Here is an 18,825-nt window from a genome sequence, read left to right as displayed (position 1 = left end):
TACTCCGTTTACACAAACATCTTAATAGTCTAACCAATCAATAAATCCATACCTGTGGGAAGAAGGTATGTCATGTTTCAATGCTGAAATATTAGTTAAATACTACAGATGCACTGTTAAACAACAAAGCTCTCCACAAAGAGACCAGATTATGGCACATATTAGCACTTATAGTCCTTTATAATTAATCTATTGTCCTGGTGTTGGGGGGGCAGGGAATGTCCTAGTCTTTCTGTAAAAACTTGCCCAATCTTGAAAAGTTGAGATAAGGGAATGCCCACATTGTTTATAAGGAAATAAAATAGAGAGAGAAAAACAACTTGCTGATAAGGATATTGAATTTTGTCAAGTCAGTGAAAAGTTGTTGCTGAATTTCTCATTTTTAAAGACCCTCGGAGACAACAATATGGGGTATTTTAGATGTAAACGAGCTGCCAATATAATAGCTGATAAAACAATACTGTGATTTAATTTAATATCATTTAGAGCGCCATTAAACACTCCTTATGTTTAACTGCATGTTAGTCAAATATAGTACAGTAGGTAAGATTTATCAGAAAAAAGTTTAAGATCCCATAAAGAATCCATCAGGCTGATACCTGAACTGTAAAAACAAAAAAAAACAAAAAAAAGCTTTAAGACCTTAATGTGAACAGCAGTTTAAAATCATATATTTACCTTGTAGTTTAACCAATCAATGGATAAAGTTTAATTATGATTTTTAAGAATATGCTAAGGAGTAAGTTTCATTTATCCCACTCAAGCCAGTATAAAATAGATTTTAATTCAGTGGAGATACAAATTGGGTGGGATGACTCACTCGTGTGAATTTCTTGTGTTATTTACAATTTTGTATTAGGCTTACTGTTATAGTAATGGTAGAAAATGTTGATGTTTTATCTTGATATGAAAAGGTCTTTATGCATTTACGTAGAATCCCTTTTAAGGAGTGATGAGAAATCCTTACCATGGATGCACTTAAGCAACTGTAACATGTCTAAATCACACAATGAACAAATATCACATCTGAATGTAAGAACATAAAAGACCAGTCAACTTAATGCACTCTTAATACTTATCGTTTTGTCAATTTACAAGTGAGCTTTAAGTTTTTGTTTGTTTTTTGGAAAGATTTTGCGACAGGTTTTCAGCATAGACTATATTTGAGTTCTTCCACATACATTTGTAGAAAGTAACTTAAAAGAACAAAAAAAAAAAATATTACAGTTTCTCAAATCTATTTTGCTAACATGGGTTATTATTTCATAGAAAGCAGAGGAAAATGTCAGTATCTGGATGTTATTTATGAAAAAGTTAAAAAATAAAAATAAAAAAGCAACATATTTATGAGTAACCAAGACATTTTGTTTTTTAATTAAGATTGCAAGAAGTTAATATATTTCTAAACACAGGGAAGTCAGTTTCTACTAATAAGTAAAATGGAGAAGTGTAGAAGTTTTATTTATAAACGTTATGGATGCTCTCCTTTTCCCTGTACTTCAGGTTAAATGCTGTACATGGAATGAGAGTTGCCCATAGCTTAAATTTTAACTTCAGACATGCACTATTTCAAACATCAGTGCATTCACAATGGAGTAATTACAGAATATAATATTTTTTAGAATTTGGAGATATTTTAGTCACAGAGCATCAATTTTGTGCCTCAATTCTATATTTTTCCTGCATCAGCATTTGGTGTGCAGTGCTGCTTGCTGTAACCCTTTTCCACCCTCTTCAACTAACCCATGTTACTGACTGAACACATTACTTGTTTCCTCTGTAATCTAAACTTGATTTTACTTATTCAGATGTAGAAAACATGTTACAACTGCAATGCTTGGAATAAATGAGGCAGCTGTGACCGACTTGCCAATAGAGTCACACACTTTCATTCATACACTTTCAGCATCAACTACTCAGGATAGTTTATGATCGATAGTGTTAAAGCGTAATCAGCTTCCCTAATGTGTTAATTGGGTGGCGTGTGCAAACTGAGCGGAAGCAGCTGGCAGAGAGAAGTGCTCTGTGTAGTAGATCTATGTAACTAGATGCACACATATATATACACACACACACAGGTTCATTACTGTACTAGTTTGCATGTATGTTGTATGGTCACGTAGACAGGAAAAACAGTGCAGGCTTGGTGTTGTCCGTCACTGCACTTGGGCTGTTTTTCCTCTAGTTTTTCATAGTTGGAGTCTCTTTGGAATCAAAAAAGTTGACAAGAGTTTGAGGCCAGGTAGAGACCATTTCAGTCCCTATTATCAGGCCGATTTTCTGTCCTCACTTAACCGATAATAATGAAAGACTGTTTGCACCTCTTAATATGAAATTACTTCAAGTTCTCACTTTGTACAGATATAACTTGAAAAATAACACAAACTGGCACATTTTCTGCTGCATGCAAAGCATGGGGACTGAAGTGGGACTCGCTGATGAAACTCGCAACCTCTTTCAAAGAGGCCATTACAGTCTGACAGTTTGTCTTTGGTAGCGTTTCCAATTTTTCCAGCAGAGTAGAAGTGTTTCATACAGGTCTAATAGTGGTTGTGGTGCATTAGTTTTTGGGCCAGCATCACCTGGCATTAGTTTCTGGTTTCTCTGTGAACAGTGAAAGGGGGGGTTGCCCGTGTGGCCCTCTGTGGCTGATTGTCAACTTTGATGGATGGGGAAAAAAGGAAGAAGAAAGAAAGAAAAAAATAATAATTCTTTGAACTCTGTTACAGTGCACATGCCCTTACAAGGCATGCAATATTGCAGGTTTATTTCTTATAGCACGTTTTTTTGTGAATTCCATTTTTTTGGAGACATTTTTATTATTATTATTGTATCTGCGCCATGTTAGTTCTGGTTATTTGTTATTTTTCCAAGATTCAAGATGTATTGTAAATGTTTCTAATAAAACAAAAAGGAAATGATCTAAAATGGAAGTTAACTGTGTATGCATTTTTACATTTTTGATAATTTTGCATAAATACTCTGTGCAATTATTGCCAAATGTTTCTTTGGTAAAGAGTGATTATTATTAATATCTTTGGTAAAGAGTGTGATTATTATTAATATCTTTGGTAAAGAGTGTGATTATTATTGATATTAGTCCTAGTCATGTAGGACTTCCATCATGTCCTGTATTCATCTTATGAAATTATAAGTGACACTCAAGTTTAATTACATAATACAGACTTACTCATATCTTGTGTTTATCAGTTATGGTGACAAATACCATGAATGTGATTCAGTTAACTGCCAGATTTGATAAAGAATGTGTCAACTAGAACTAATTTCTTTTGGCTGGTCGCATTTGTTTGGGGTTGCCCAAATTGATATGATATGGACCCCCATGTGCCGGATGCCCTTCCTGACACAACCCCAGATTTGTTGTTTAAAATAACACACATCTTATGAGTCAAATCTATAACAAATGAGATTTATTTTATACATATGCAGTCCAAATATACATATAACAGAATAAAAGTTTAAAAATCCCTAACCTACACCACACAATTTAAGAGCAGTGAAATCAACAGAAGTCAGAGTTTATGTGGAAACACGTCAGCAGAATAAACGGTTTGTGTGCATAACCTTTGGATTTAATCAAGCCCCTCACAATGCTCCTTTTCCTCATCTATTACACTATTAGCTTGAAGAGAGAGAGGAAAAAACCTACTGCCATCTGCTGAACATATTCCCCACAGGAAATAAAAGACAAGAGAGTGTAGCCCCACCTCAGGGAGATCCCAGAGTCCTGTTCCAGTTATTACAGTGCACAGAGACAGAAAGGAGTAGGTGAGAAGGCAGTGGAGGATTTCACTTACAGTAAAACAAGCCATCTCGGATACATCAGAGACCACAGGAGCAGGGCAGGGCTGAGTGCCTACACTACCTCATTCCCTGAAACATTATCATCCATCTATCCCAGCAAGCAGGCAGCAGAAGCACAGCGTTGCCCATGCATTTAATCCCATCCTCTCCCTCGGCACACAAAGGTTCAGGCAAGGGGTGAACCAGTCATCAGCCATGCTAGTTATCCCACTGAAACGTGAGGCAGATTTCCTGTCTCATTTAGAGTTAACATTGTGTAAAAGCATGACTCCAAGGTAGGGTACAAAGTATGCACAGAGCAGGAATGAATGCCTTCCAAACAAGGATCAAAAGTGATCAAAACAGAAATTTCCCAGTCACTGCAGGGAAGAGGTGTTAACGCTTTAAGTGACCTATCGCAACACAACTTCAACCAACTGGCTGCGACTAAACCCCAGCAGGTGCATTTTGGAAAGTTTATTGCAAGACATGCTCCTCCATTAGAGAGAGGTAGTTTCCCTTCAAAGTTTCTTCACATGAGGATTGTGGGAGAGAGAGTGAGACAGACAGAGGGAGAGCTTTACTGTGAAATAATCAGTGTGAAAAATCAACACTACCTAGTGTTAATATGCAAAGCCTTCAGCCACACAAGATGCAATCTACTCATAGTGTTCAATAAATATTGTGAGGGACGTTATTTCTAAATACATTGTGGAAAAAACTGAGGATGACAGCTGTAAAAGAGCGGTTACAGCGTAGACATTTAGGTGTGAATTTTATTGCCCCAGTATCTTGGCAGTAGGAATCCGAAGGGAAACATTTACAGGTTTTAAGATAACACTCTCAAAGGGAGGAGCGTTTGCAAAGACAGAAATCCTGATAAGATACACAAGAAACCACACAATGTGCTCAATTTGTTTCACAATTTCACAATGCATATGTTCCATTCATATGCCTCTTTCATGTTAAAAAGTTGATTAAACTCAGAGTGCAACTGCAAAGCTTAATGCATTTGGTACGGTGCATGTGATCTGCTTTCTTTCCAATGGTACTACTGACCCCGGTTCCCCCTCCTGTCTATCTAAACTCATTATTAGCCCTCCTTCAGTGGTCCCAACTTCATACTGTATTAAGGTTTCAGGACAAATCAACCCCAGTACATGTGTCCTTGTGTGAAATGGTTTCTTTTTTTTCTACCTGTTTCTCCATTTTCCCTGTTCATCTGTCTGTCTGATTTTCTATCTGGATGTTTCTCCTGCTGCCTGGAGGTGGAGGAGGCGGCTAGTCACACAGTCTTAGTTGCTCCCACAGCAGACACCCTTGCTGGCTGAATTTTGGGTCGGCTCAACAGTGATGGGCACTACATTGGAGGCTGGTGAGAAGTCTGAGTCACTCCGTCCTGACATCTGCCTCTGTGAGACAATGTTGTAGATGGCTGTGTTGGAGAGAAGGGTGAAAAGCAATGAGTTATGTGTACAAATAGATGTCTATAAATTCAGTCAACAGTGGCACATATTGTGATAAGGAGAAGCAGCAACACAAAACTGAATAACAACTCTTCTATGTTGGCATCTTAAACTGGCACTGTGACTGTATGAAGGAGGGGAAGGTCAGCACCTTACACACGCAATAGAGGGGACTTGTCTTATAATTTAGCACTGTACAAATACACTGACTTAAATTATGTGGTAGCATAAAATCAGTATTGGGCCATGTCTGAAGCTACATATGCAATGTTTGGCATTAAAACTTTTTTTTTTTAAGGTGGTTTCATTGTTGGTTTTCGCTGATGTGATCCCTAAATATTTAAACCTAAACTGTAAGACTGCAAACATGTCTATTTGCTAGTGGACATCACAGATTTCAATCTGAAAAAAGGAAAACCAGGTGTTAAATAAAAAATATAAATAATAGATCAAAAGCTTTAAAACAAAATTGAGATTAAAAGTGCACAGAGAGCACTTTCAAACTATCAGACATGATGAAGAAATGTTAAACGGACTTTTAAAAGTCAGGTTCAATAACAATAAAACATCTGGACTCATTTTCATTATATTTACATATTAGCACAAGGCTGTAAACTTTAACATGACCTTTGACATTCTTAATCAACACCAAATCACTTCTTCCCATCCACTAGTCCAGCATATCTGCCACACTTAATAAAAACAAGACTCTTAAGATATCATGTCACATATCACACACAGACGTAGTACGAGGAGTGTACGCCTTCTGGCAGCATCGCTAAAAAAAAAAACAAAAAAAAAAACCTACCCTAAAATACAAACTGCAGATGAAGCAAAAAGGGTTAAAATCAAAATAGGTCCCCTGGCTCCAGCTTTGACATGACACCAGGTGGCGAAATTATGACTCATTACTTCAGACCCTCAAACACACTGGCTGCTGTGGATATACCAACAAACAGACTGGCTACAGACACCTACTATATATATGGTGGTCTTCACGTTCAATTCTTACTGGTCTGCTAATAACCAGCTACCTTCTTCTGTTCTCCCTTAATTAGCCCATTAGTAATATTGGCTCAATGAGGTTTGTTGGTTTGAATAAATTACACATTACTGATAAAGATGTGGTGTTGGCAGTGCGGCTCAAGTGCTTGAAATGGAAATGTGGATTTGAACATGGAGAAGATGATTACACATGGCTATTATACTTGGAGTCCCTAAGGCAATGAAGTGGACACACCAGCCAACTGTTGGAAAGTCACTGCAGGGACAGCAGAAATTAAGCTCGTAAGTCATCAAAATGGCTTTAGTCTGTATCTCTGTAAGCAGTGGCTACATGACTACTGGGAAAATGAGTGCTACACATTAATTAATAAAAAAAAGTACTCAAAGTTCTTTGGAGGCGCAGATACACGTGGTGCACTGGTTCAGGACTAGCAGATGCAAGTGGATTTATGATGACAATGAAAAAGTCCTGTCTGAGAGGTTTTCTGTGACTGGACGACTTCATACTGGCTCTCAAAAGCACTGATTGGTTGAGAGGTCGTTCAATATGCCAACTGCCTATGCTTTTGACCTTAAAAAATTATTTACGTGGCATTCCAGTCAGAGACTGTTCATCAGTGACAGACACATACAACTAGTGGCCTGTGGTGCCATCTAGTGGCAAGTGATGCATACTGCCACACAAATAAAGATGGAATTGCATCGCTGGTAAATCACTCGGTGAGACTTTGGCTCTTCAAACTTCATTATACTTCTGAAGAAATGGTGCTGCCATTCTGTGATTTGAAATAAAAAAGGAATTAAATAGAAATGTGAAAGTCACCTGTAAGAATCGTGTGGAAAGCTTGTTCCACATTCGTTGAGTCCAATGCTGATGTCTCCAGGAAGGATAAGCCATTCTTCTCTGCACAAAGCACACACATTAACACAACAAGGAGATTCATTTCAGTCTGATTGCATGACATTTTGAAGAGTTGTTCCAACAGTCTGCAGCCTGCTCCACACCTAACATTATAACTTGATGGTGTGGTGATAATAACCAAATTTTAAAAACAAATAATGGATCACATTTTGATGAAAACTTGGATACATAAGCAAAAGGTTTGGTCTCTATCAGTACCACCTGAAAAAGAAGAAAATAGAAGATATTAGGCTGAGCATATCTCAGCACGCCTCGGCCCAGCCATTAAAACCTGCAATGGAGGTGGGCGCTACCATTGAGGTGTTACCTAGATTGACAGAATTTAATAGTATTTCATTGGGCGTGCTGACGAAACTTGTGGCGTCTACAAAAAGCACAACCTGTTTATTTGATCCCATATCAACAAAACTGTTTAAGGACCTGTGGCCCACTCTTGGGCCGACTGTGTTGGAAATTATTAATCTGTCATTAACCTCTGGATCTGTTCCGAAATGTTTTAAATCAGCAGTGATTAAACCATTACTTAAGAAATGTAATCTTGACCCTAGTGTATTGAAAAATTACAGGCCGATATCAAATCTATCATTCTGTTCCAAAATTTTAGAAAAGGTGGTTTCACGGCAGCTTATAGACCACCTCACTGAGAATGATCTTTTTGAGCCGCTGCAGTCTGCTTTTAGGAAATATCACTCCACAGAGACAGCGTTCACTAAGGTTGTGAATGATCTTCTGCGAGCAATGGAATCAGACACCACTACGGTTTCGGTGTTGTTAGATCTCAGTGCTGCGTTTGATACCGTGGATCATCATATTTTGCTCAATAGGTTGGAGAATTTTTTTGGGATTACTGGAAGTGCCCTTGCCTAGTTGACATCATATCTGTCCAGTCGTTCTCAATGTGTCTTGTATAATGGCACTACCTCTGACCTTGCTGACATGAGATTTGGGGTTCCACAGGGATCTGTTTTAGGCCCCTTGCTTTTCTCCCTGTATGTGGCACCCCTTGGGTATATACTGCAGAGTTTTGGAATTGCCTTTCATTGTTATGCTGATGATACTCAGTTGTACATGCCGATAACTGCGGGAAATCTCACTCCCATAAAATCCCTGGAGGACTGTCTTCTATCAGTGAGAAGTTGGATGTCTAGTAACTTCCTATTTTTAAACTTTGATAAGACTGAAATCATGGTTCTTGGTCCAGCGAGACATCGGCATCAGTTTGACCAGCTGGCGCTCAGCCTGGGTTCCTGTGTCATACATCATACGGACAAAATGAGGAACCTTGGGGTAATTTTTGATCCCACGTTGTCTTTTGACCTCCACATCAGGGATGTTACTAGGACTGCTTTTTTCCATCTGAGAAATATAGCGAGGATCCGCCCCATCCTGTCCATGGCTGATGCTGAGACCCTGATTCATGCTTTTGTTTCTTCTAGACTAGATTATTGTAATGTTCTATTTTCAGGGTTACCACAGTCCAGCATTAGGGGTCTTCAGCTGGTTCAGAACGCTGCCGCCAGACTTCTGACACGTAGCAGAAGGTCTGAACATATCACACCCATTTTGGCATCTTTACACTGGCTCCTGTCTCTGTGAGAGATTTTAAGGTTTTGTTATTGACTTATAAGGTTGTTCATGGACTGGCGCCATCTTATCTGGCTGATCTGGTGGAACTCTACATGCCGGCCGGGGCTTTGCGGTCGCAGGATGTGGGACTTCTCTGTGTTCCCAGGGTGAAGAAGAAGTCAGCAGGTCAAAGAGCCTTTTCGTATCGTGCACCCACCCTGTGGAACAGTCTTCCTGCGACCGTGAGGCAGTCGGAGTCCGTGGACATTTTTAGGTCAAGACTCAAAACCTATTTTTATTCTCTTTCTTATGGATAGTTTTTATTTTTATGTTTTATTCTTTTACTTCTGTTTTTATTTATGTATTTGAATTTTTTTTATTCATGTGAAAAAGTTTTGAAATTTTTTGCAAATTTCTTAAAAACAAGCCAACTAAGAAAACACAGCCTTTGCCATGAAGTTCAAAATTGGGCTCAGGTGCATCCTGTTTCCACTGATCATCCTTGAGATGTTTCTACAGCTTAACTGGAGTCCACCTGGGGTAAATTCAGTTGACTAGACATGATTTGGAAAGACACACACCTGTCTACATATAAGATCCCACAGCTGACAGTGCATGTCAGAGCACAAACCAAGCATGAAGTCAAAGGAATTGTTTGTAGACCTCCGAGACAGGATTGTCTCAAGGCACAAATTGGGTGAAGGGTACATAAATATTTCTGCTGCTCTGAAGGTCCCAATGAGCACAGTGGTCTACATCATCCATAAATGGAATAAGTTCAGATCCAACAGGACTCTTCCTAGAGCTGGCCACCTGTCAAAACTGAGTAATCAGGGTGAAGGGCCTTAGTCAGGGAGGTGACCAAGAACCCGATGGTCACTCTGTCAGAGTTCCAGCATTCCTCTGTGCAAAGAGGAGAATCTTCCAGAAGGACAACCATCTCTGTAGCAAAAGGCATCTGAAGGCCTCTTAGACCATGAGAAACAAAATTTTCTGATCTGATGAGACAAAGATTGAACTCTTTGGTGTGAAGGCCAGGCATCGTGTTTGGAGGAAACCAGACACCATCCCTACAGTGAAGCATGGTGGTGGCAGCATCATGCTATGGTGATGTTTTTCAGTGGCAGGAACTGGAAGACTAATCAGGAAAGATGAATGCAGAAATGTATAGACATCCTGGATGAAAACCTGCTCCAGAGCGCTCAAGCTCAGACTGGGGCGACCGTTCATCTTTCAGCATGACAATGACCCTAAGCACACAGCCAAGATATCAAATGAGTGGCTTCAGGACAACTCTGTGAATGTCCTTGAGTGGCACAGCCAGAGCCCAGACCTGAATGTGACTGAACATTTCTGAAGCGATCTGAAAATGGCTGTGCACCGACACTCCCCATCCAACTTGATGGAGCTTGAGGAGCTGCAAAGAGGAATGGAAAAAATTTCCCAAAGATAGGTGCACCAAGCTTGTATCATATTCAAGAAGACTTGAGGCTGTAATTGCTGCCAAAGTATTGAGCAAAGGGTGTGAATAACCTACGTACATGCAACTTCTTGGTTTTTTATTTTTAATAAATTTGCAAAAAAAAAAACAAACAAACAAAAAACAACAACAACAAAAATAAATAAACTTTTTTCATGTTGTCATTATGGGATGAGTAGAATGTTGAGGGTGAAAAAAATGAATTTACTCAATTTTGAATTTACTGGATTCCCTTTGGCTGCTCCCTTGTTGGTAGATCTGCACATTGAATTGGCACAAGATTTATGCAGGATGCCCTTCCTGATGTAACTCCACATTGTATGGAGGAATGTGGCAGGGGTGGGGCTTAAGCAGGAACCATCCGCACTGAAACCATGTGTACTAACCACTTGGCCACCATAAAATATGTAAAAAGTGAAGTGCTGTGAATACTTTAAGATGCGCTGTATATAGTTGATGAGAAACCTGGTAATTAATTGTTGGGTTATAAAGTTACACATGCTCTCACACCACGATGACCAGCAGTCTGTACCACTTCCAAACAGCAAGGTACCAATTGTTAGATTGTTATGTGTATGCAATGGTATGACAGTATATGAACGACACAACATGCTGGAAATTAAGCCCGCTTGCACCAGGGACACCGGTGTACCACCCAACATTAGTTAATGCCTATACACATCCTGAATCTGCTAGCAGTAAATACACTTTAAACTGTAGTGCAGTGGGCACCATCGTGGCTTAGTGGTTAGCACTGCTGTCTCACAAGTCCTGGGATCAGTTCCGGCCTGGTTCTTTTGTGTGGAGTTTGCATGTTCTCTCTGTGTTCAAGTAGGTTCCCTCCAGGTGTTCCAGCTCCTCCAATTTCCAAAGACAAGCAGGTTAGATGACCTGGGAACTTTAAAATTGCCCGAAGGTGTGAGTGCATGTGTGACAGAGACTGCCAATCAGTACTGGAATAGAAATATCTGGTTCAGTGTATCTGTAATTCCAACAATAACGTGTTGAGTATCTATCAGATTCATAGTTAGAAAATAATGTCTGTGAGAGGCAACTGTGTAAGGCAGCACATTTAAACCACATTAAGGACTCTTAAGTGCCTACACAGACTTTGGTGCAAAGACAGAAATACTGAGAAATTCAAAAATGTGTGTATAAAATTAAAAACTGTTACCGAACTGAATGGCTCTTACAATCTGCAGCTGCATGTGTCAATATTTTTTGTGTGGAAACACCACTTTGTCAAAACCATAGTAATCTTTACTTAAACTTTCAGCCTACCAGGTATGAGGATACACTAGATCAGGGGTGGCCAAGTTCGGTCCTCGAGAGCCACCTTCGTGACACTCTTAGTTGTCTCCCTGCTCCAACACACCTGAATCCAATGAAAGGCTCAAAGGTCTGCTAACCAGTCTTTCATTGGATTCAGGTGTGTCGGAGCAGGGAGACAACTAAGAGTGTCACGAAGGTGGCTCTCGAGGACCGAACTTGGCCACCCCTGCACTAGATGAAGTAGGGGAATGTCCTGGACCACAGCATTATGAGGGAGGGTGCCATTTCCTTTCCTAACTGCCTAATATTTACCCCAGTGAAATCAGTCAGATTCCCATTTTACTGTATGCCAGTACCAGCAGACTTGAACTGGAAGCTTTTTGGACAGAAGATGAGTTGTCCATCTATAGATGGAGGTGTGGTGTGTGGATGTTACGATACACATCCACATGACGAGATTATAATGTGTAATCTGTGATAAATGTGCCTATCTTTGCAATTTATTTTCATTAAATGTCAAAACTGATGACAAAAATACACTAACAAAAATTCATTCACTTTTTATTATTTTCATTTAACCAGTCAATTAAATGATTGATAAAATAAGCAGTTGCTTCACTGCATTTCTCCCATTTTCTGAATCTGATAAGGTTTGACTGCAATATTCCAATCCCGGTGGCTAAAACGCATTTAGAGACAATTACTGTTATTAGATTATGATTATAATATAGATAATGGATAATATTATGACTTGTAAATAGAATAAGATGATCACACAAGTGGTTGTAATAAAGTGTCCAAAATGAGACATGCGATTGGCCTCAGATATCACTGCTATGTTCAGTGGAAAGACGCACATATACTCAACAAAAATATAAATGCAACACTTTTGGTTTTTCTCCCATTTTGTATGAGATGATCTCAAAGATCTAAAACTTTTTCCACATACACAATATCACCATTTCCCTCAAATATTGTTCACAAACCAGTCTAAATCTGTGATAGTGAGCACTTCTTTGCTGAGATAATCCATCCCACCTCACAGGTGTGCCATATCAAGATGCTGATTAGACACCATGATTAGTGCACAGGTGTGCCTTAGACTGCCCGCAATAAAAGGCCACTCTGAAAGGTGCAGTTTTATCACACAGCACAATGCCACAGATGTCGCAAGATTTGAGGGACCATGCAATTGGCATGCTGACAGCAGGAATGTCAACCAGAGCTGTTGCTTGTGTATTGAATGTTCATTTCTCTACCATAAGCCGTCTCCAAAGGCGTTTCAGAGAATTTGGCAGTACATCCAACCAGCCTCATAACCGCAGACCACGTGTAACCACACCAGCCCAGGACCTCCACATCCAGCATGTTCACCTCCAAGATCGTCTGAGACCAGCCACTCGGACAGCTGCTGAAACAATCGGTTTGCATAACCAACGAATTTCTAAACAAACTGTCAGAAACCGTCTCAGGGAAGCTCATCTGCATGCTCGTCGTCCTCATCGGGGTCTCGACCTGACTCCAGTTCGTCGTCGTAACCGACTTGAGTGGGCAAATGCTCACATTCGCTGGCATTTGGCATGTTGGAGAGGTGTTCTCTTCACGGATGAATCCCGGTTCACACTGTCCAGGGCAGATGGCAAACAGCGTGTGTGGCGTCGTGTGGGTGAGCGGTTTTCTGATGTCAATGTTGTGGATCGAGTGGTCCATGGTGGCGGTGGGGTTATGGTATGGGCAGGCGTCTGTTATGGACGAAGAACACAGGTGCATTTTATTGATGGCATTTTGAATGCACAGAGATACCGTGACGAGATCCTGAGGCCCATTGTTGTGCCATCCAAGAACATCACCTCATGTTGCAGCAGGATAATGCACGGCCCCATGCTGCAAGGATCTGTACACAATTCTTGGAAGCTGAAAATGTCCCAGTTCTTGCATGGCCGGCATACTCAGACATGTCACCCATTGAGCATGTTTGGGATGCTCTGGACCGGCGTATATGACAGCGTGTACCAGTTCCTGCCAATTTCCAGCAACTTCGCACAGCCATTGAAGAGGAGTGGACCAACATTCCACAGACCACAAATGACAACCTGATCAACTCTATGCGAAGGAGATGTGTTGCACTGCATGAGGCAAATGGTGGTCACACCAGATACTGACTGGTATCCCCCCCAATAAAACAAAACTGCACCTTTCAGAGTGGCCTTTTATTGTGGACAGTCTAAGGCACACCTGTGCACTAATCATGGTGTCTAATCAGCATCTTGGTATGGCACACCTGTGAGGTGGGATGGATTATCTCAGCAAAGGAGAAGTGCTCACTATCACAGATTTAGACTGGTTTGTGAACAATATTTGAGGGAAATGGGGATATTGTGTATGTGGAAAAAGTTTTAGATCTTTGAGTTCATCTCATACAAAATGGGAGCAAAACCAAAAGTGTTGCGTTTATATTTTTGTTGAGTGTATTTACGACATTGCAATGTCCATTATTAGTTGGTCATTTACTTTGGTTATAAAGTATCACAAAGTTTAAAAACTCATCTTCCAAAGTTCATCAGAAACCAAAACCACATCTTCAAATTACTTGCTTTCATCCAATCAATAATCCAAAATTCAAATTACAACAACAAAGAGATTATGAGGTATAGACATAATATTCCTCAATTTACAGCTCGTCTTATAAAAAGTCATTGACAAACCAGAGAAAGTTGGACACTCTGAATCATACACAAGACAATGTACTCAGACTCAAGAGTAAGCACACAGGCCCTATCAATCCAAAACAGTAAAGTGTCAAAAGGGTGACAAAGTCATACTTAAAGGAAAAGAAAAGTTAACATAATTTATGATTGGATTCAGGGCTGTGAAATGAAAATTGTGAAATCCGAGGAAAATTTGCAGGGGGTTTAGGGCCCTGTGGGGCCCCAGAATTAAATTATAATCCACTGACACTTTTTCAGCATCTCCTGGAAGAATAAATCTCAAAATTAGTGGATATTTAAATGATCTTATATTCAACCTTTTATTTGACCTGTCAACGATGAATATGACATGGAAGTAGGACCTGGAATGATTTTCCTTTTCATTGTAAACCAAATTATGCATTAACTCAGAACAATTAAACTACATTAAATTTATGAAGACTGAAAAGACTGTTACAGCATTTGAAAAACCACAGCTAAAACTTGGAGAATATTTGGAAAATCATGGGAAAATATCATTAACAAAGCTTACAGTAAAAAGTCACATATTCTTGTGTAAATTCATGCAGCCTAAATCCATTCAAAGCCACAGTCTTTTTTTTTTTTTACAATGAAAGAAAGTCTAGATTAGTGAAAAAAGTCACATAATCTTGTCTAAAATCCTGTTTGAACAGCAGAATGTTTATTTTCCAGGGAGAGAAAAATTCTTACTGTGTTTTCCTGAGAGAGCACAGTTCACTTTTCCCGTTTCTTTTATCTTTCAGGTGTGTTGATGAAGCCAGCGACGATTCCACGGATTCTTGTCCTTGTAAGACTTTTTCAAACAGTCTTTCTCGCCATCTTCTCTCTGTGTGACGTCGGTCCGTGACAGAGACGTGCTGCACAAATCTTCTTTTAAAAACTTGAAAGCTATAAAAGTTTGGGATGTCCACATGCTAAGTTTAGCTTCAGCGTCTTGCAGGAGCCACACAGCGTCACCGCAGCAACCAACCAGTCCTGCTTTACGACAATTGTCGTAACAGCTACGCTTTGAGTGGCATTTTTCCTCCGCGAAACTCTGCGGATCTGAGGAAACTGATTTGTATCTGTAACACACAGATCAGTGTCTGTGGACTTATAAAACTTACATGATGTCTTAAAAAAGAGAACGCTTTGCGATAAGCATTTTAAAAACTCAGTGATGTTCACGATTAAAGAGTACATCACTAACACCCCACCCCCTCCCCTGTGGATTGGTAGACTATGATACTGAGAGCCCATATGAAAAGTTGTAGTCATGTGTGATCATTTATGTTAAAAGATATGAGCGTTTTTGTATGGCTGATCTAAAGCCACCAGCAGGCTGCCATGCTGTCTGCTATAACAGCGATGTGTGACGTCACATGGTCACAACTCTGCCAGTGTCGCTCTTCAGTATAGACAGGGCAAAGCACCTAAGCGTCAATCAACATCTCGGATAAGTATCAGGTTCTAATACAGACATAACTCACCAATCGGAACTTCCCGATCCAACCTGCGGGATTTTGCGATACTGGAGAGAAACCACGTCTGTGAAACCTCTTGTACTGCCTGCTCTCTGCTCTGTTTATTGCTGAACGGGAGGAGAGGAGGTTTCTGTGCTGAAGACGAGCTGTTTCTTCTGCGCACGACAGCTGAGAAGCCAAAGGTAACTGCAAATTTCCGCCTGGCTCTCGGGTTCAAATGGTCTGTGCCACCGAGAATGGATTTTCCGAAAAATGAACTGAATTGTTACTAAAAAATCAGCCGCTTTAATGTCCCGATGCTGTGAAACGCTTTAACAGCAGCTCAGAGCACAGCTGAGGAGGACAGCCAAACAGAGATTCACTTTCTCTCTGCTGAATGAGGGGGGAAAAAAAACACCAAAATCCTTCAGTGTTTACAGAGAGTTACTCCCGTGAGTGCAGCTGATGATACATTTAAAAATGTAGTTTATTTTACAGTTGAAAGGCTTTGTGTTTGCTCAGCAGGAAAATGGCGAGCGAGGGAGAGCGAGAGACAGCAAGAGCGAGAGGGAGTGAGGGAGAGAGAGAGAAAGAAAGAGAGAGGGTAGAGAGACAGAACAAGAGCGGGTAGAGAGAGGACGTTTACATCAGCGCGTGTTCGCCATGTGTAGCTTGCTGTGCCCATGCTACGTCACAGCAGTTCCGCAAGCAATCCGGGGGAGGGGGGTTCTGATTGGTTAAAATTGTGTCAATGGTGGGATTTATGAAATCATTCATGATGGATGAATTCTGCTTAAATGCCGACTTTCGGAGGTGGATATTTCAGTTGTAAGAGCTCCTGATTTTCATTGATATGCATCAATCGTTAGTTTATAGCACAGTCTATCTTCCCAACTGTATTTTTTCAGTGGGTTTTCTTTTCCTTTAAGCAGGCTTAAAATATTGGTAGTATTAGGTTATTAAATTAAAATTATATTGTACTGCCCTCAAGGTCTGCTTTCTTAAATCTTCGGACAGTATGGCGAAGGTTAAACACTGTATGGAACAGGAATTTGCATTAAAAAAAAAACAAAAAAAAACATACATTATCACAATACACTTTCCCCCTCATACACATGAACCCCCTGCGGGCATAAAAGAAAATCTGAACAAGCTGAAATAAACAACACAAAAATAAATAAATGGCAATAGACAAATCTCTCAATAAGGAGCTGTATGCCCCCCTTCCCCTTTATTTAAACCCTAGATATTATTTCATTTTTGGCACAGTATTTATTTTTAATATTGGGAAAACTATTTGTAACATTACGGAATAATCCTGTTGTGTCTGATGATTTGTGGACATTAATGCTGGATTTTACGGTTGCAAATTGAGTTTTTTAAAGCTGCTATTTGCGACCGCATTCTAGCATTAACGTATGAAAATCAGACACAAGGGGGTTATTCTCATTCTATCCCAATTCCAACATTTGCACGGATCCGTGTCCACCACTGAAGGCTACATCTTAATCCATATAATAATATAGATAGGTAAAAATGTTACGCAGACAAAGGGTGTTTTTGGCTCGTTAAAGTTTACCGTAACAACAGTGTCTTCATGCCAAACTGGAAATTCTGTGAGCAGAATCCACATCAATACTTTCATATGGTAGATTAAATGTTGCTCTGGCAGTTTCTCTTGCTCTTAGCTGACCCCGCCATTATTCACATCTGCGTAGCAGAGCGGACAGGACATGGAGTAACATCAAATGTGAAACATTTTAATATTTTCTAACCGTCCATGCGATATTTTTTGGTCTGAAATCTCAAACGATTAACCGATCAGATTTGAGGAAAAAACGTAATTGGATTAGAATATCTTTTTATCAGAAAGTGCTTTAAACATTTCTGATAGAAGCTGTGGTTGAGATTTATCTGTACGTTAACTATATGACTAATATGATAAAATAATCAATAGTCTTATCAGAAAAAAATTGTTTTTATATATATAAAAAAGAAGCTTGATTAACAGATTACAATCACAATCTGTGTGGCTGCAAGTAATGATCACAATCATCACTTGCAGCCACAGCTGAATCAATTTTGGTGAAATCTTGTTTGCTTCATCTTATGGTCGGCAGTCGTCGTGCCACAAACGCCAAAGTGGACTGGCATGATGACATAACTGTGGGTGTGGGCAAGCTCACATACTTTCTCTTAAAAATGTTTCAACATTGTTGGTCAAATGCCTCTTTTTTTCTTCTTTAAACTGCCAGTACAGTTATACCACCCTCACAGATGCAGCCACACAGATTTTGATCTGTAGGGCTGGAAAGAGTTCAGAAAGTGTTATGCATTACCTACAGCCAAAAACAAGCATTTATAATAACCATACCTGCAAACGCCCTGGCTTCATCTGTGGGTACTGCCCGTAGATGACGTAGATCACTTTTGTTGCCCACCAGCATGATGACTATGTTGCTGTCTGCATGGTCTTTCAGCTCTTTGAGCCAGCGGTCAGCATTCTCATATGTTAGGTGTTTGGCAATGTCATATACCAAAAGAGCTCCAACTGCTCCACGGTAATACCTGGACAGTTAAAGAGGACACAAACAACACAACAACAAAATTAGAGGCAAGTCTTTTCATAATTTGTTAACCACTCCTTCTCATGATTATTGTGCTTTGTGTCTTAAATCAATTTTGTTTCTTAAAACTGTAGATGCAATAAATGAAATTTTTATGGGCAGTCCGAACAGAGAGGTTCACCACAGCTCTCAGACTAAAGCTCCCCTTATGTGAATTTTATGTGAAAAGTCAGAAACGTAACAAAACACACCTGGAATTCAATCGGAGAATTCAGTCTAAAACAAATTAGCAACAAATGAGATTCAAATTGCATTTCAAACTACCTAAAAATGAGGCTCTATATAGATACGGAAAAAAAAAAAAAAAAAATTTCATGATTTTTGACTGTTCCGACTGGCAACATGAGATCAGAGTCAAATCAGCCATGGACATAAATTGGATTTTTACTGGCAGTCTGAATAAGGCCTTTGTGGGCGTGTCACATGGGCTCAAAATGGGCTGGAGTAGCTATGAATGAACCATTGTGAGTACAAAGCTGTAAGAAATACAATCTTTACCTAAACAAATTGTA

At 39.8% G+C, this 18,825-nt stretch overlaps 1 protein-coding gene across 1 annotated transcript in view; it reads right to left on the bottom strand.

Annotated features, from left to right (window-relative positions):
- Positions 1-3,414: 3,414 nt before the first annotated feature.
- The window catches only part of rab11al (RAB11a, member RAS oncogene family, like), a 48,821-nt gene continuing 33,410 nt past the window's right edge, over positions 3,415-18,825 (bottom strand). Inside the window, exons 3-5 of the mRNA XM_034174216.1 lie at positions 18,061-18,254; positions 7,099-7,179; positions 3,415-5,239 (exon numbers count right to left, since the gene is read on the bottom strand). Of these exons, the coding sequence (XP_034030107.1) occupies positions 5,100-5,239; positions 7,099-7,179; positions 18,061-18,254 (415 nt within the window). The 3' untranslated portion in view covers positions 3,415-5,099. The remainder of the gene's footprint in view (positions 5,240-7,098; positions 7,180-18,060; positions 18,255-18,825) is intronic.

This window comes from Thalassophryne amazonica, chromosome 7, assembly GCF_902500255.1.
Source record: "Thalassophryne amazonica chromosome 7, fThaAma1.1, whole genome shotgun sequence".
NCBI lineage: Eukaryota > Metazoa > Chordata > Actinopteri > Batrachoidiformes > Batrachoididae > Thalassophryne > Thalassophryne amazonica.
Note: the sequence above shows the minus strand (reverse complement) of the source record. Positions and strands in the feature narration are given on the sequence as shown.